Below are 18924 nucleotides of genomic sequence, written 5' to 3'. Positions count from 1 at the left end.
GCAGCAGACAGACATTCTCTCTCTCTCTCTCTCTCTCTCTCTCTCTCTCTCTCTCTCTCTCTCTCTCTCTCTCTCTCTCTCTCTCTCTCTCTCTCTCTCTCTCTCTCTCTCTCGAAGATAAGGGCGTCTTTATTGGTGAATGGTGGATGGGCTGGTGAGGCGGGCGGATGAATGTCTCTTATAAAAGAAAAATGGGAGTCATAAATGAAAAGTGGGAGTCATAAATGAAGTCTGAATGGTTCTTAGGCTCATACAGCTGCTGGAGTGATGAAGCGTTCCAGTCTCATTTACACACACTGCCCATCGCTTTTAAAGCCACTTTCAGATGGATCATATTATGGGATGTAGGAAATATTCATTCCGGCTGGAAATGTGAAATGCTTGACCTATGAATAGCAGAGGACAAGTGCGCTACTGCCCTGGAGAAATAAACTTCAGCATGTTACAGTCCATCTTCATCCTCTGGATGTGATTTGGAACAGCGGGAAGCTTATTTTCTGGATTCAGTGCTTCATAGTCCTTTTTTCCGCTCTCAAAGGGATCCTGACTTGGAGAATGACAGTCCATCAGATCCCTGTGGATATTGTGGGCTAGTAATTCTTTCTGAACACAGATAAAATAGCCAGATACTCCTCGATTCAATTTCCCAACATTCTTGAAAACAAGGCTTTGTTTTTCCCATTCTCCCAGCAGCCCCTTCTGGCTTGGCTGTTCCGCCTCATTATTGCTGTTTTCTGTCTCTCTCTCTTATGGGAACTTTCCGTATCTCTGTCTGTCTCTGTGTGATTGATGGGAAGAACAGGTAAACACAGCACCTCACCAAACAATCTACCTCCATTGCCTCAAAATTACTTTCATATGCAGGAAAATTGTAGACATATTTCTTCTTGTATTACTTTTGAGGGAAGTCATTTAGAAGGATGAATAATGAATTGTTTATGATCTGCTATGACTGTTGTGGTGAAGGCTCTCACAGTAAACTTGTGTTTTAGCTTCGGGGGATTTACATATCGAACGCAATCAATCTTTTGTCTCCCTTGGTAAGTAATTTGGCTCTGCAGAATGAGGAACCATAACTGAATGTGGTTATAATATCTGATGAAGGATGTTCAGGATAATATTCCGTCCTGAAGAGTGTCAGAAGAGTTACTAGCCTTTGATTATTACATTAAATTAATTACACACACAGCCATCCCACTGGAATCTGTTGATTTATGAAGTGTGTCTTTAGATCTAATCCTAGCTGTCTAACTAGACAGATTTTCGGGCATCATAAGTACACTTTCAACATCAAGGCTTTCCCAGCATTATGCTGCATGGGGCTACTGAATTTAAAGATGAAATAACTTAAAGTATTTTTACTATTTCACACAATATTTTTATATGCCATGTATTAATCTTATTAGAGCATCGTCCAGTCTATGTACTGTATAAACAGTAGACAGCTGTTAATGTGATTCACTATGATTTCACTGTATGTTATTCTCTCTTTCCTGTTTCTCTAAAAGAGATTTTGGTCACTAAAAGGTGGTGGGTAGCAACACAGTCATTAAAATGCACACTTATAGGTCAAGCAGACTGGAAAATGTCATCACAAACATAAAATGGCTCTAGGTGGTCTCTCGCTGCTATGCAATTGTATGCAAATGAGCAGAGTGGGTATTTCATACTGCAAAAATCTCATTCAGCAGCCAATTTATACCTGCCGAATGCAGGGACAACGGTCAAATATACAATTTAGCATCTTTATACAATCTCAAAAAGATACATTTAATGCACAAAAAAATTCAGTCTCATTATATAAAACCATAAATGGATTATGTACGTATTTCTATATTTGTATTCATTTTAAATGACAAAGATGTTATTTAAATAAAAATATTATTTTCTTTATGTAGTTGCATTCTTTTGTTCCCTTTCGTAGTCACTCCGAGTTACATCCATGTCCGCGCAGCTTACGAGCGAGCGCGCACTCTCACTGCTGACTTGTCTTCGACAGTTCGATGGCAAGAGTGCGGTCCCACTGAAATTGTTTCAGAGGCTCCTGGGGCATATGGCATCTGCAGCCGCGGCTACGCCGCTCGGATTGCTTCATATGAGACCGCTTCAGCTGTGGCTTCGCGATCGAGTCCCGAGGTGGGCATGGCATCATGGCACGCTCCGAGTTCCAGTGACTCCGACCTGCCGTCAGACCTTCACCCCGTGGAGGAACCTCAGTTTTCTACGGGCCGGAGTTCCCCTAGAACGAGTTTCCAGGCATGTTGTTGTCTCCACAGATGCCTCCTCCACGGGCTGGGGCGCCATGTGCAACGGACATGATGGGGGCTCCTGGACAGGACCCCAGCGCCTTCTGCATGTCAATTGCCTCGAGTTGCTGGCAGTACGCCTTGCCCTGCACCGTTTTCGCACGTTGCTCAAGGGTCAAAACGTACTAGTCCGTTCAGACAATACCGCGACAGTAGCGTACATCAACCGTCAGGGTGGTCTACGCTCCCGCCGTATGTCGCAACTCGCCCGCCACCTCCTCTTATGGAGTCAGAAGCACCTGAGGTCCCTTCGTGCTATCTACATTCCGGGAGATCGGAACTTTGCAGCCGACGAGCTGTCACGGTTTCGGCCCATCTCCGGCGAATGGCAACTCCATCCCTAGTCGGTGGAAGATCAAGGAGGACGAGGAGCAGGTCATTCTGGTTGCGCCGTACTGGCCTACCCGGACCTGGTTCTACGAACTGATACTCCTCGCGACAGCACCTCCTTGGCCAATTCATCTGAGGAAGGATCTCCTTTCTCAGAGACGGGGCACCCTCTGGCACCCTCGACCCGATCTTTGGAGGCTCCACGTGTGGCTCCTGGACGGGACGAGGCAAGTTTGAGTACCCTGCCACCACCGGTGGCGGCTACCATCACTTGCGCTAGAGCATCGTCCACGAGACATGTCGATGCGTTGAAGTGGAACCTCTTCATCAACTGGTGCTCTTCTCACCGAGAAGACCCCAGGAGATGCTCGATCAGTGTCGTGCTTTCCTTCCTGCAAGATGGGCTCGAGCGAAGGCTGTCTCCCTCCACCCTGAAGGTGTATGTAGCCGCTATCGCCGCATATCACGAAGCAGTTGAAGGTAAGTCTCTGGGGAAGCACGACCTGATCGTCAGGTTCCTGAGAGGAGCGAGGAGACTGAATCCTCCTCGCCCTCCTCTCGTTCCCTCTTGGGACCTCTCAGTGGTGTTAAATGCCTTGCAGAGGGCTCCCTTTGAGCCTCTGCAATCAGGTGAGCTTAAGTTCCTGTCTATGAAGACCGCGCTCCTGGTTGCATTGGCCTCCATCAAGAGGGTAGGGGACCTGCACGCATTCTCCGTGGACGAAGCGTGCCTGGAGTTCGGGCCGGTCACTCTCACGTGATCCTGAGACCCCGGCCTCGATATGTGCCCAAGGTTCCCACCACTCCCTTCCGGGACCAGGTGGTGAACCTGCAAGCGCTGCCCTTGGAGGAGGCAGACCCAGCCTTGGCACTGCTCTGTCCAGTACGCGCTCTCCATGCTTACATAGACAGGATGCAGTGTTTCAGGACCTCAGACCAGCTCTTTGTCTGTTATGGTGGGAGACTGAAGGGAAAGGCTCTCTCAAAGCAGAGGTAACCTCGGGTCAGTCTCGGCTCCTCAGCGAAGACATATCTGCCTTTGCCGGCGTCTCTCCTTTTATACCCACGTGGTGGGGCGGAGATACGCTATGCAAATTCCACAGACCCATGGCATTTCATCGCCATTGGCTCGTATTATAATACACGAAGATGATTGGCTTTCTAGGCGAAACCCCCATTCTTCGTCATCCGACGTAACGTCTCCGTTCCCTACTCAGGGAACGAGGGTTACATACGTAACCGAGACGTTTCTAGTTATGAAACAAAAGTTTCTTCAACAAGTGGTGCAGTTCCCTTTCAAGGGAACTCGAGCTGCGTTTGAGACGCGGTGGGAACGCTCTGCATGATTACGTCGTGAAGCACTTGTAAAATCAGTCCAATGGAAGCCCGCTACGACATAGGTGACGTCATAGACCAGGAAACTATAAAGCAACCCAGAAATCAGACCGCGACAGCTTCTGTACCTTCAGCAAGCGCTCTCTTTAAATCTGTCCTTGTCTATTTATTGTTGTCTGTCAATCCCAATATATATACATATATCTATCACTATGGCGAGCAAGCAAGATTATAGACGGTGTGTTGTTCCCTGCGCTAGTTATATTACGGGTGGGGACACACATCAGCTGTGTATTGTTCGTTTGGGAATGGAGCATGCCCAGTCAGTCCTCGAGGGGGCTGATTGTGAGCATTGTATGAGTCTATCTATGAAGAAGCTCCACTCTCGCCGATCGTTCTTCGAGGAGGACGGTTCGGTTTGCGCTCCCCGGGGTGCGGGTCCCGCTGCTGCTGAGGCTCAGCATCGACGTTCATCTTGGGGTTCGCATATGGACCTAGTAGTGGGGTTTGAAACAGGCCCTGCCCTTTCTCAGCCCTTACCTGCCGGATCCGGTGTCTCTGCCCGGGAAGGAGCCCGCTCTGCGGCTTCTCCTCCCCGGGCTGGGCCACCAATATTGCGGCTATCCAGTTCTGAGTATCTGGATGTCGCGGGTATGGGGGATTTTGAGTGTTCGCCAGCTCATACCCCTGCTGATGAGGAGCTTATGGAGGTTTTATCTCGTGCTGTAGCTAAATTAAATATTGAGTGGCCAGCCGATGATGTTGATGTTGTATCTAGATGTAGTGTAATGAAAAAAATCTTTTGTACATTTCTTTAAAAAAAAAATTTAGTAAATTTTTTTTGAAATCTTGATGTAATTTATGTGTTTTGTTTTCTGTAGACCATTTGTCTAAGGCTATATTTGAAATATAGGCTATGTTGAACTACATTGCCCATGTTTCCTATCCCTGTAGCCTTAGCCATGTTAACACAGGTGTCTGGCATTATCCAATCAGGAGAGGTGTTTGACAAGGGCTTTTTTATATGGCCACATTCATTTGTATGCCTGAAGAAGGTCGTAAGACCGAAAGCTTGCTAATAAATTGATCATGCACAGTGTTTGAGTGTGCGGCTGCTGTATTTTAACAATTTTCCATGTTGTATTTAGAAAAAGTCTGTTAGATGACCGTTATCTACCATCTAGATCACGACCTCCTCGTCGGGAACTCCCGTTCTTTCCCGATCTCCACATTGAGGTGTCGAGATCATGGATTAAACCGGCATCTCTCAGAGTACATAACCCTCAGAGCAGTAATTGTAGTAAAATTCAAGGTATTGAGCACTATGGTTATTTATCCATGCCTCGCGCGGAAGACACACTAGCGAGTTATCTTTCCCCTGAGTCATCTTGGCCTCTGAAAGCCCCGACGTTACCCACCAAACCTTTAAAAAATACATCTTTATTGGTGGGTAAAGCGTATACGGCAGCAGGTCAGGCCGTGGCGTGCTTGCACACTATGTCAATTCTCCAAGCATACCAGGCTAACCTGCTGAGGGACATAGACGATTGTGAGGAAGTTAGTGCCGACGCAATTCGAGAACGCCAAGGCTATCAGGCTTCTGAGGGTGGTCCCCTCCAGGGAGGAACGATTCCGAGGAACCGTCCCTCCTTGGCACCCTCCGGGGGGCGACTCTCCGAGGAGAGCCGCAGCGTTGCCACTTCGGTTGTTCCCTGCCGGTTCGCCGCTTCAGGGCGCCGAGGTGTCAGCGTCCCCGTGCAATCCTCTGAGGAGGGTTGTAGAACGGTCAGTTCGGTTGTTCCCTGCCGGTTCGCCGCTTCAGGGCGCCGAAATGATTGTGAAAAATCAAATCCAGAGGCCAGTCTCGAGAGACTGGTTCCCTTATCGGAATTTCTGGCAGCGTGGAAACTTCTGCCAAATATTTCTCTATGGGTCCTGCACATAATAGAAAAGGGTTACAGAATTCAGTTCGGTTCTCGTACGCCCAGATTTCAAGGGGTCCTCCCCACGGTAGTGGACTCATAGCAGGCTCTGAATATGGAACAGGAAGTACTGACACTTCTTCGAAAAGGGGCTATAGAAAGGGTTTCTCCTCCCAGCAGAGAGTCAGGGTTTTACAGCCGTTACTTCGTTGTTCCAAAGACGGATGGAGGGTTGCGTCCTATTCTAGATCTGCGCCAGTTAAACAGCAGAGTTCAGAAACTCAAGTTCAGAATGCTTACACTCAAACAGATTGTATCACAGATTCAGTCCTAGGACTGGTTTGTCACAATAAACTTGAAGGATGCGTACTTCCATGTATCTATCCATCCTCATCACAGGAGGTTCCTGAGGTTCGCTTTCGGGGGCTAAGCATACCAATATCGGGTTCTTCCATTTGGCCTAGGTTTATCTCCCCGCACATTTACAAAATGCGTGGATGCAGCTCTGGCTCCGTTGAGACTCCAGGGCATCCGCGTATTAAATTACATCGAGGATTGGTTGATTTTAGCTCAGTCAGAGCAGTTGGCAGTTCAGCATCGAGATGTTGTTCTGTCCCACATAAGGAGTTTGGGGTTGCGGCTCAACACCAAAAAGAGTGTGCTCCTCCCCTGTCAGAGGACCACTTTTCTAGGTGTGATTTGGGATTCGATCACAATGCAGGCACGTCTGTCTCCTGCTCGTATATCTGCGATTCTCACAGCCACAAAGAATGTGAAACTAGGCCAGTCACTCACTGTAAAACAATTTCAGAGACTGTTGGGTCTCATGGCAGCTGCGTCCAACGTTATTACTTTTGGCCTTCTGTACATGAGACCCCTGCAGTGGTGGCTCAGGACCAATGGGTTTTCTCCGAGGGGAAATCCGTTCCGTAAGATCAAGGTCACGGCTATGCCTTCGTGCCTTGGTCATGTGGAAGAAACCTTGGTTCTTCGCTCAGCGCAAGGTCTTTGGCAGGACCATCAACGTTCATGGCACATAAATCGTCTGGAGTTAATGGTGGTATTTCGGGCTCTCAAATATTTCCTGCCAGACCTGAGAGGCCATCATGTGTTGGTCTGCACAGACAACACTTCGGTGGTCTCCTATATCAACCATCAGGGGGGTCTGAGGTCACGTCATCTTTGCAAATTGGCCGATCAGATCCTCCTACGGGCCCAGGCGAAGTTATTGTCGCTCAGGGCGCTATATATCCCGGGGCGTCAGAATGTGGGAGCAGATATTCTGCCGAGACAGGGGCTGAGGCCAGGAGAGTGGAGACTTCACCCCGAAGTGGTGGAGCTCCTGTGGGAAGAGTTTGGTCGTGCTCAGGTAGACCTTTTCGCATCATCAGATTCAACCCATTGTCCCATGTGATTCTCTCTAACGCACCCATCTCCTCTCGGTCTGGATGCGATGGTGCAGATGTGGCCGAGGCTCCACCTGTATGCCTTTCCTCCGATATCTATGCTTCCGGGGGTTCTGGTGAGGGTTCGCCGAGAGGGGGCTCGTTTGCTACTAGTAGCCCCTTACTGGCTGACCCGAGTTGTATCTCTTCTGGACGGCTCTCCGATGGAGATTCCACTCAGGAGGAACCTGCTGTTCCAGGCAGGGGGCATGATATTTCACCCTTGGCCGGAGTTGTGGAAACTGTGGCCCTGGCCTCTGAGGGGGCCCGGCTCAGGGAAACCGGTCTCTCGACCGATGTTGTAGAAACCATTCTTCAATCCAGAGCTCCTTCCACGAGAAGGCTGTATGCGTTAAAATGGAAACTTTTCACCACTTGGTGTGTTGAACGTCAGATAGATCCTGTTAACTGCCCTGTTGGTTCAGTTCTTGATTTTCTGCAAGACCGTTTCTCTGCTAGGTTATCTCCTTCTACCCTAAAGGTTTACGTGGCGGCTATATCGGCCTACCACACCCCTCTGGGGGGTGCTTCTATCGGGAGAAACCCTTTGATTACTCGCTTTCTCCATGATACACTGAGGTTGAGACCTGCACTGCACTCTAGAGCACCGGATTGGAACTTGGCCATTGTACTTGAGGGTCTGGCTTTGGCTCCCTTCGAGCCCATCGAAGAGGTTTCAGAGAAATTCCTCACTCTAAAGACTTTATTTCTCCATGCTATTTCATCTATCAAGAGAATTGTTGATTTACATGCTCTGTCGGTTGCTCCTTCATGTCTGGAATTTGCATCTGGTATGGTGAAAGCATTTCTCTACCCGAGACCGGGTTATATTCCTAAGGTCCCACTGAATGTTGGGGGCCCAATAGTGCTGCAGGCCTTTTATCCTCCACCCTTTATTACCCCAGACCAGGAACAGCTTAACCTGTTATGTCCAGTCCGGGCTTTAGATGCCTACGGTCACAAAGCTGCCCTGTGGCGTAAATCTGAGCAACTATTTGTCTGTTTTCAGCCACTCAAGAGAGGATGCCCTGCATCTAAACAGGTTATGAGTAAATGGATAGTCGAGGCTATTTCATTGGCTTATGAAGCGGCCGGACAGCCTTCACCTATGGCTGTGCGGGCCCATTCTACTCGGAGTATGGCGGCCTCTATGGCCTTAATTTCGGGTGTTTCCCTTCTTTACGTTTGTAATGCGGCAGGATGGTCCTCTCCGCATACATTTGTCAGGTTTTATGACCTTGACCTCTCCGCTCCGGGGGCGAGGTTGCTTGCTTCTTAGTGTGCGCAGGACTTTTACACAGAACGGGCATTCGTCACTATGGTGTAGAGGGTATGGGGTTCCCAACGCATCTCAAACGCAGCTCGAGTTCCCTTGAAAGGGAACGTCTCAGGTTACGTATGTAACCCTGGTTCCCTGATAGGGAACGAGACGCTGCGTTTGCCTGCCATACTTCCTGCATGCCCTGATCGACTTGCTTCAGGTTTTTCAGAAGCTGACGTGGTCTGATTTCTGGGTTGCTTTATAGTTTCCTGGTGTATGACGTCACCTATGTCGTAGCGGGCTTCCATTGGACTGATTTTACACGTGCTTCACGACGTAATCACGCAGAACGTTCCATCTGCTTCTCAAACGCAGCGTCTTGTTCCCTATCAGGGGACCAGGGTTACATACGTAACTTGAGACGTTTTCCATGCATTTTATTATTTTAAATCAATAAATTCAAACTGGATTCTATATAATGTATTAGAGATATTTAGAGTATACACACACAGACACAAATTACTCTGACTGACTGATGTGACAATTAGATTTATTTTTACTCGTCTTTCCTCTGGCTGTGGCGGTCAGCAGAACACATCAGTGTCAAAATAATGACAACACACTGTTGAGAGAGAGAGAGAGAGAGAGAGAGAGAGAGAGAGAGAGAGAGAGAGAGAGAGAGAGAGAGAGAGAGAGAGAGAGAGAGAGAGAGAGAGAGAGAGAGAGAGAGAGAGAGAGAGAGAGAGAGAGAGAGAGAAATTGCACTGGTTTAAAACAGATTCATCAGGATGGTAACGTGAATCTGGAAATTACACTGGTTTAAAATAGATTCATCAGGATGGTAACGTGAATCTGGTTCTGCTCCAGACTCAAATCCCAGACTCTCTGAGAGCTCAGCAGAGCATGTAGAGCGATCCCAATGCAATTTGCTCAAACCTTTCAGCATGACCCCTGTCCACATTTCAACAAGTGCCCAAATCAAAAGGTATTTCATATTTTTGGTCTTTGATTATCCACTTTAAACCATCTCTTCTTTAAGATCTCATTGAATCTTTCAAACCTGGTACATCAAATACACTCAAAAGCCAATAGTATTGAGTGCTGGCATTTAACTTTGGAAATATGACTTGATTTTTTCATCACACAAAGCTCTCTTATGACTTCAGAACACAAGACATGTATTCCACAGAATTGTGGAAAATGAAAGAATTATCCCTTTAAAGCACAGTTATAAAGGAAGTTCAAAAGCAGTCCATTGTATGTCACACACCCCAGAATTAACAGAGAACATGCTTTTTTGTGTCAGCATGTGCTCTTGACTCCAGCAACAGGAAGAGGATTACAGTTGACGGGTTTATCACTCACGGTCACTCGAGAGCTATCGATGAATCTCATACAGCAGGGAAAAGGCTTATCAGATGAATGTAAATGTGCTCTCTAGGATCAGACTCCTTCTTCATGTCGCCTACCACCTGTATGACTGAGACTGCAGGGCAGAACTGACACACTGATAATTTAGCGTCTGGCACAAGCGCTGCTCTGTTTGAATGTCTTTGTTTGTATGCCTGAGTATGTATGTTACTCACTCTGTGACACGCTGATGCAGCATCGACTTGAACAACATAATCAGCCTCTAATTGGCCTCCTTATGGACCTCCCTTGAACTGACAGCCAATCACACCCAAACATCTGCTGCTAATTTGCATATGTTCAGCTTGAATTGAGCGGATTAGTAATGTTATTGTTTCGGCTTATTGCGTTTCCCAAGTTCACCGTTCCTGTCCAAGTCCAATTTATTTCTCTTCCAATATTGATCTCTGTCTCTGTCTGTTTGCAGGATTACTTGATGACGCACATGTATGGGAACGCGGCACGAGATGACTTGTGGAACAAATTCTCAGAGGTAAGATCTGGGTGTGAGACCTCCATCCACGAGTGGGAATCATCGATGGGGTCAGTGAGCAGCGAGCTGACGAGTGAAATTGTATGTCTTCAACCTACTTTAATTCACCCAGTGCGTTTCCTGCAGGCAGGTGTTTAGAGATTCATGTGCTGCATAGAAATGTAGGTCAGAGGCCATTATATAACTGCACATCATCAGTGGCTCTCAATTCATGCCAATACACCACCTACTCACATCAACACGTAAGGGTTTTATGGAAATGCCACATTGGAAGGAGTTTGATGCGCAGGCTGGGTTGCGTTTGATAGTCTTGCTTTTAAACTTGAGGTTTCACTTAATAAAAAAAGTTTTCCAAAGGGGATGGTCAAATATTGATCCAGAAATCTGATCACTGTAGCCTACTAAATGCAAATGTTCACAGACACTGATTATGAAGTCTTGCTGCTGCTGATTCTGGTGGTTTTAATTAACTTATAAATTACACAAATCTTATCAGACCAGATTAGTGAAGTGTCACATAATTGCTGACAAACCTGATGAGTCTCTCAGATTAAACATGAGTATCTGCCCTTCAGCTCAGGTGTAGCCAAGAATTACCCAAGGAAAATCTATAAATGATCTTCTGTTAAAGGAATGTTTACCAATTTAGGTGCGTCCCTCAGGTCTCAAAAACACAGTATTTACTGGGTTTGGCATGACTTCCCCCCTCCTGACAAAAACACTGAGAAGTATGTTTCCAGAGATTCGCTGCTTCAATTTCTGCATATTTTTTTACTGGCGGACTTCATTTTCCATTATACTTTGTTCAGTTTAATTACTGGAACAACTAATGCTGCAATACTAATGCTAATGCACAGCTTCTACATTAAATTACATTAAATTAAATGTTTAACAAAACAATTTAAATTATATTTTCTTTTCTTTATGCCACACATACAAAACAAGTGCTAGTATTTGCATTTTGTTTCTTTATATGGCATTTCCATATGCCTCATACGCCTTCATGGATGGAAGTATCAAGTGAGACTATCCCACATCCAATAATAAATAATATTAATAATAAGAAGAATTTGTTACATTTATATAGCGCTTTTGTCAGCACTCAAATTGCTTTACATGGAAGGGGGAATCTCCTCAACCACCACCATTGTGCAGCACCCACCTGGATGATGCAACGGCAGCCATATTGCACCAGAACGCCCACCACACACCGGCTTATTGGTGGAGAGGAGACAGTGATGAAGCCAATCAGTCTATATGGGGATGATTAGTGATAAGAAGTCCATGAAGATGCCAATTGGCAAATTTGGCCAGGATCCCGGGTAACATCCCTACTCTTTTTTTTTTTTTTGAAGGACATCCTGGGATCTTTTATGACCACAGAGAGTAAGAGCCTCGGTTTAGCGTTTCATCCAAAGGACGGTGCTTGTTTTTACAGTATAGTGTTCCCATCACTATACTGGGGGATTAGGAGCCACACAGACCACAGGGTGAGCACCCCCTGCTGGCCTCACTAACACCTCCTCTAGCAGCAACCAGGTTTTCCCAGGAGTGGTCCCAACCAGGGACTGACCATACTCAACCCTGCTTAACTTCAGTGGTCAACCAGTCTTGGGCTACAGGGGGATATGGCTGCTTCAGATGCTTCAGATGTAATTGCTAAGATAACAAAATGAATTAAGGCTGGAGGTGTGATGCTACATAATGCTAATATGCTAACCCACCTGTGTAGGAGTGCATTACCTAAAAGCATTGTTAGTCACCTATGGTCGCAAGTTCCATCATTATCGACATAGTTCAACAAGTCGGTGATTCCCGAAACCATCGTTCCAACAAAAATTTGCAAACAACTTTGCAAAGTTGTGTGGTTGGAACGCCAGCTTTCTACCTGTGGTTAGAAGCATAGTTTCTTATTTGCAAGACATGTGGACTTAATATGTGGTCAGTATATCAGTTGCGAGATGTTGATGGGACCGGTATGTATGGCTTGCCCTGTGCAGCTTGCCTGGTTGTTTGTGATTGTTTTATGTTTCTCTCTGATCTTTCAACATGGCTCAACCTCATTGGTCTATGACAAGCAAACATTACTCACTATTAGAAACTCTGTTGAAAAAGAGAATCAAGTACCTTTGTTCCTCCATTTGAGTTTTCTATACCGGAGAGTTTACGCTGCTCTGTTGCGGTATTTCTACTAGATGGAAACTGTACCTGGCATCTTTGGCGGTGCCTCGTTCCTATTCGTTTGCCCTCCAATGTGAGCTGATTTCGGATCGTACCACTGGTCGCCGTGGTGGAGGTATTGCATCAGTTTTTAAAAAGAAATTTGACTGAGGATTTAAGACTGACATCTTCTCAAGGTTTGAAGTGCTGTTGATGCAAATTGATTTACAAAATCCGGTATTGTGTGTGTTGGTGTTTCGACCACCTAAAACAAATAAGAACTTTATTCCTGAGTTAACAGAGTTTTTATGGGGAATCATGATGAAGCATGACAGACACTTGATGATCGGGGTCTTTAATATTCATGTTTGTTGTCCCTCAATTGTGCTGGCAAGAGTTTTTTTAAATCTTATTGATTGGCTATGCCGTTAAACAAAACTCACTCCTTGGGCTTGGAAATCTCCTTGCCGTTTAAGTGGTCTCCTTCTTGGCTGACATATCTAGGTATAGAGATTTCACCTAATTTGGACTGCCTTTACAAATTGACTTTTACCCAGACTATCAAATCCACTATTAATGATCTGGATAGATGGTGCAGTTTACCATTAGCATTGATAGGGCGTATTCACCTTGTCAAGATGAACATAGATAATAAATAATAAATAAATAAAAAATAAAAATTTCTCTATCATACCCTGTGGGGAAATCATGCATCGCCTCGCAGGTGTCGTACTATGAACTCTGAAACTATTAAAGATTTTTGTAGTATAATGTATGTATAATGAGGTTGCCTCTTCCAACTTGTATTATAAAAGTGCACCATCACATTTGTGTGCGGATGAGCTACTCCCTCCTTTGTGCTCTCCATCGGTTGTGTAGATGTGCAAGTGGAAGAATAAGCTTCAAGTTTCTTACAAAATTTTTAAGGGTTTGTTGTCAAATTATCTGGAAATGGTCAACTGTGAGGGCCAAATAGTTTTCTGATCTTATTGAACTGAATCGCTGTAATTCTAGAGTTCCCTTTCGAGGGAACTCGCGATGCGTCAACGACGCTTTGGGAACGCTCCCAGCGTGAATGTGTCTGAAGCATCTATGTCAACTAGTCCAATGGAAGGAATGAATGTCACGGGCGGGTGACGTCATGACCAGGAAGTGATAAAAGAGCATCCGGTGCAAACCGGCATTAGCTTCTGTTGCCTCAGCAAGCGATCTGTGTCAAACTGTCTGTTATATTTACTGTTGTCTGTCTGATTTATATATTTATGGAAACTAAACAATTGCACAAACTCTGTGTTCTCCCTGCTCGCGCTTTTAACGAGTAGGGACACACACGAGCTTTGTGTGATGTGTTTGGGAGTAGAGCATGCGGTATCAGCCTCCGAGGGGGCTGATTGCCAACATTGTGAGAAGCTTTCGCTTCGCATGCTCCGCTCCCGCCTGTCACTTTTCGAGGAAAGTGGCCGGGCTCGCAATTCTCAGGGTGACAGGTCCCGCGTCTGCCGAGGCAGCGCGGAGAATATATTCCTGTGGATCGCGAATAGGATCTCTTTACGGGGTTGGAGACGGGTCCGCGGATCTTATCTCCTCCCTTTCCACGAGGGATCCAGTGCTCTCTCGCCGGTCTCGGAAGCCCGCGCTGCGGTCTCTTCCGCCCGGGGAGAGAGAGAAATCAATGCTTCAGTGCTCTACCTCCGAGGAGGTAGATGTGCTGGGCATTGAAAGTGACACAATCATGGGGGAAGTGAATTTGCCATCTCTTTCCCCAGCGTATGAGAAATATATATAGCCTATATATATATATATATATATATCATAGTTTATATATTATATATAAAATAAAGTGAATATATATAAAAAATATATATAAAAAATAATAAGCTGGTGGAAGTGTTTACTAAGGCTGTAGATAAATTAAATATTTATGGCCAGCAGAAATAAGGGGGCACTCGTCCTAAAAATAAAATAAATTAAACGAGTTCCTTCCCTCTATTTTTCCACCTCCATCACGGGGCCTTCCATTTTTCCCGATCTGCACAGCGAGCTGTCTAGATCATGGAAAAAGCCTTACTCCTCTTGTCTTTTAGCCCCCACATTCATGTATATTCAGATATTTGGGGGTTAAGAGGGTATGGCTATGGGGCAATACCCCGGGTAGAACAGACGCTTGCGAGCTATCTGTCTCCCGGTTCAGTATCGTACCTGAAGGCGTCGGCTTCTCTCACTAAACCATTAAAGAAAACTATTTTTTAATCTAGTGGGAAAAGCATATATGGCAGTGGGTCTAGCATGGGCCTGCTTGCACACCATAGCAGTGCTACAAGCATATCAGGCTGACCTGCTGCGGTATTTGGACAGAAGTGAGGGAGTTTGGCCCGATGGGGTTTGAGAACTCCGTCGGGCCACAGATTTATCTCTCAGGGATGGCAGCCCTTGTGGTCACTGAGAGACACCTCTGGCTCAATTTGATGGGAATCATAGAGAAAGATACAAGATAATCTCTCCCTCGCTATGTCCAACCCACTGGGGCTGCTGGGCGTGAGCAGCTCCAGCCGTCTAGTTTCTCATACACAACACAGCAGCCAAAGCCTTCAAAGCAGAAGCCGGATCCGAGGACCGTTCTTCACGCTGAGAAGGCTGCGGCTCAAAAGAAAAGGTCTGGCGCCACCGGCGTCAGACCGGTGAGGGCAGCCCCAACCGGGGTGGAATGGTGTACACCTCATTATACGGTGCCCTTTCCATCTCGGTGCCCTCAGGGGACCGTTCTGCCAACCCCGCCACCCTTGGTGCTTCGGGGCGCAGCGGTCTCCAGCGAGCTTCTGGCGCAGCGTCAACTCGACATTGCGTCGGAATGCGCCCTCTGAGGGGGGTTCGAAAACAGTCAGTTCGGGTGGTTCCTGCCAGTATGCTTCAGGTCCCCGAACTGGCTGTCTTTATTACACCAGAGGCCAGCCTCGAGGGGCTGGTTCCCTTGGTAGATTTTCTGGCAGCGCGGAAGCTACTGCCAAATATATCTCTATGGGTCCTGCAGTTAGTAGTAAGAGGCAGATTTGGTTCTCGTCCTCCAGGCTACAACGGGGTGTTGCTCACATTAGTGCATTCCGAGCAGGCTCTGGTAATGGAGCAAGAGGTAAAGGCCCTGTTAGCAAAGAAAGCTATAGAGCAGGTGTACTCACCCGACATTGCGTCGGGTCTTTACAGTCGTTATCTCATTGTTCCAAAAAAGGATGGAGAGCTGCGTCACATACTAGATCTTCGTCTGTTGGAGTGTTTGGTGCTGGAACTCAAGTCCAAAATGCTGACACTTAAACAGATCGTGACTCAAATCAGATCCGAGGACTGGTTTGTCACGATAGATCTAAAAGACGCATACTTCCATATCTCCATCCTCCCTCAGCACAGGAGGTTCCTGAGGGTTTCTTTGGGGCAAAGAACACCAGTATCAGGCACTTCCTTTCGGTCTAGCTCTATCACCCCGCACATTCACGAAGCGTGTAGACGCAGCTCTGGCCCCGCCAGGCTGCAGTGCATATGCATTCTGAATTGCATAGATGACTGGCTGATTCTAGCGGAATCAGAACAGTTAGCGGTTCGGCACCGAGGTGTCGTTCTCGCTCCTATGCAGATGTTGGGGTTGAGGCTCAATGCCAAGAAGAGTGTGCTTTCTCCAGTACAGAGAACCACTTTCCTTGGTGTGGTATGGGATTCAGTGACGATGCGGGCCACTCTGTCGCCCGTTCGTGTAGCTGCTATCCTAACAGCCACAAAAGAGCTGAGGCCAGGCCAGTCACGCACTGTAAAACAGTTAGAGAGACTGTTGGGTCTTGTGACAGCAGCGTCCAACGGGATAACTTTTGGCCTGCTGTACATGAGACCTTTACAGTGGTGGCTCAGGACCAGAGGGTTCTCCCCGAGGGGAAACCCACTTCGTATGATCAAGATCACGCGGCGGTGTCTCCGCACCTTGGTTATATGGAGGAAACACTGGTTCTTAACCCAGGGTCCGGTGTTGGGAGCTCTTTGCCATCGAGTTGTGATCTCGACAGATGCTTCCCTCACCGGCTGGGGAGCGGTATTGGAAGGCCGCTCAGCTCAGGGCTTGTGGAGGAGTCATCATCTCTCTTGGCACATGAATTGCCTAGAGATGATGGTCGTCTTCAATGCGTTGAGACATCTCCTCCCAGACCTGAGGGGCCATCATGTGTTGTTCTGGAACAGTGACTGTTAGGCCTCAGGGCAGCAGCGTCCAATGTGATACCCTTTGACCTGCTGTACGTGAGACCTTTACAGAGGTGGCTCAGGACCAGAGGGTTCTCCCTGAGGGGAAACCCACTCCTTACGATCAAGATCACGCGGCAGTATCCCCGCGCCTTGGTTATATGGAGGAAACTCTGGTTCTTGACCCACAGACAACACGTTGGTGGCCTCTTATTTTGGTCCCTCAAGAAATTACGCTGTCTGAGGGCAGTGTATATTCCAGGGGGGGGCAGAATATTGGAGCAGACACCCTGTCGAGGCAGGGGCTGAGGCCAGGGGACTCCACCCCGAGGCGGTGGAGCAAATATGGGAGTTTTACGGCCAGGCAGAAGTGGATTTGTTCTCGTCTCAGCATACGACGCACTGTCCACTCTGGTTATCCCTCACTCAACCAGTCCCCTCGGGGCTGAATGCTATGGTGCAGACGTGGCCGAGGCTACGTCTGTACGCATTTCCCTCCGTTGCTCTGCTCCCAGGAGTTCTGGAGTGAATCCGCCAGGATGGAATAAGCCTATTTAGTAGCACCACCCTGGCCGAGCTGAATTTGGTTTGCGGACCTAATTTTTCTCCTCGACGGACCTCCCTTGGAGGTCCCGATCAGGAGAGACCTTCTGTCTCAGGCAGGGGATGCAATATTGCACCCCCGGCAGGGGATTTGGGAACTGTGGGTTTGGCCTCTGAGGGGGCCCAACTCATAGAGAGTGGTCTCTCAACCGAGGTTGTTTAGACCATTCTAAGCTCCAGAGCTCCCGCTACGAGGAAACTATATTCACTATTTCGAGAGGTTTTCACTTCTTGGTGTTACCAGCGTCAGTGGGATCCGGTTAACTGTTCAGTAAACACAGTATTCGAGTTTCTGCAAGAACGCTTTGTATCAGGTCTATGTCCTTCCACGCTTAAGGTATAATATGTGTGGCGGCCATTGCGGCTTTCCACGCCCTGGTGGGTAGTACATTTTTGGGTCGAGACCCCCTGATCACTCGTTTCCTTCGTGGCACTTTGAGGCTGAGGCATGCAACTTGCACTAAGGTGCTGGCTTGGGACCTTGCAATAGTTCTAGAAGGCCTATCTGGGGCTCCCTTCGAGCCCTTAGATTTGGTCTCACAGAAGTTCCTTTCTTTTAAGACTATTTTCTGCTAGCTATTTCGTCTCTATAAGAGTCAGACCTTCAGGCCCTTTCGGTCCCCACCTGCCTTGAGTGCACCGGGATGGCCAAGGCAATCTTACCCGAAACATGGATATGTTCCAAAGGTGCCTACCATTATTCCGAGGCCTATTGTGCTGCAGGTTTCTGTCCTCCCCCATTTTTCGGACCAGGAAAAGCTGAACCTCTTGTGCCAGTGCGAGCACTGGACACTTATGTTCATCGGACTTCTCTGTCGAGAAAATCCAACCTATTGAGCATATAGATAGTCGAGACTATTCTTCTTGCTTGTGAGTCTTCTGGCCAACCATTTGGTGGTCAGGGCTCATTCCACTAGGAGTATGGCTTCTAAGCGTATTATCTGGAGTTCTCTCCAAGACGTTTGTGATGCGGCGGGCTGGTCCTCACCGCTCACATTCATGAGGTTTTACAGCTTGGACCTGGATGCTGCCCCAGGATCCCAGGTGCTTGGTGCAGTGTGACAACAGGCTGACACTCAGGCATTTGAAAGTCTGGCGTTTTGGGTATTCTCGTTCCCAAAGCGTCGTTGACGCATCGCGAGTTCCCTCGAAAGGGAACGTCTCAGGTTACGACTGTAACCATAGTTCCCTGAGAAAGGGAACGAGACGATGCGTCACCCTGCCATACTTCCTGCATCCCTGTGATCGGCTTGCTTCGGCAATTTTTGAAGCTAATGCCGGTTTGCACCGGATGCTCTTTTATCACTTCCTGGTCATGACGTCACCCGCCCGTGACATTCATTCCTTCCATTGGACTAGTTGACATAGATGCTTCAGACGCATTCACGCTGGGAGCGTTCCCAAAGCGTCGTTGACGCATCGTCTCGTTCCCTTTCTCAGGGAA

The 18924-nt window shown here is 47.4% G+C and overlaps 1 protein-coding gene across 1 annotated transcript in view; it reads left to right on the top strand.

Annotated features, from left to right (window-relative positions):
• LOC143741710 (thyrotropin-releasing hormone-degrading ectoenzyme-like) overlaps positions 1-18924 on the top strand; it is a 207842-nt gene that overhangs the window by 110284 nt on the left and 78634 nt on the right. Inside the window, exon 8 of the mRNA XM_077234037.1 lies at positions 10437-10502. Coding sequence (XP_077090152.1) covers positions 10437-10502 — 66 coding nt within the window. The remainder of the gene's footprint in view (positions 1-10436; positions 10503-18924) is intronic.

Source organism: Siphateles boraxobius, unplaced genomic scaffold (assembly GCF_051911475.1).
Source record: "Siphateles boraxobius isolate OS27281-9 unplaced genomic scaffold, OSU_SipBor_1 19, whole genome shotgun sequence".
Lineage (NCBI taxonomy): Eukaryota > Metazoa > Chordata > Actinopteri > Cypriniformes > Leuciscidae > Siphateles > Siphateles boraxobius.
The sequence above is the reverse complement of the archived record's forward strand: the minus strand, read 5'-3'. Positions and strand labels throughout refer to the sequence as shown.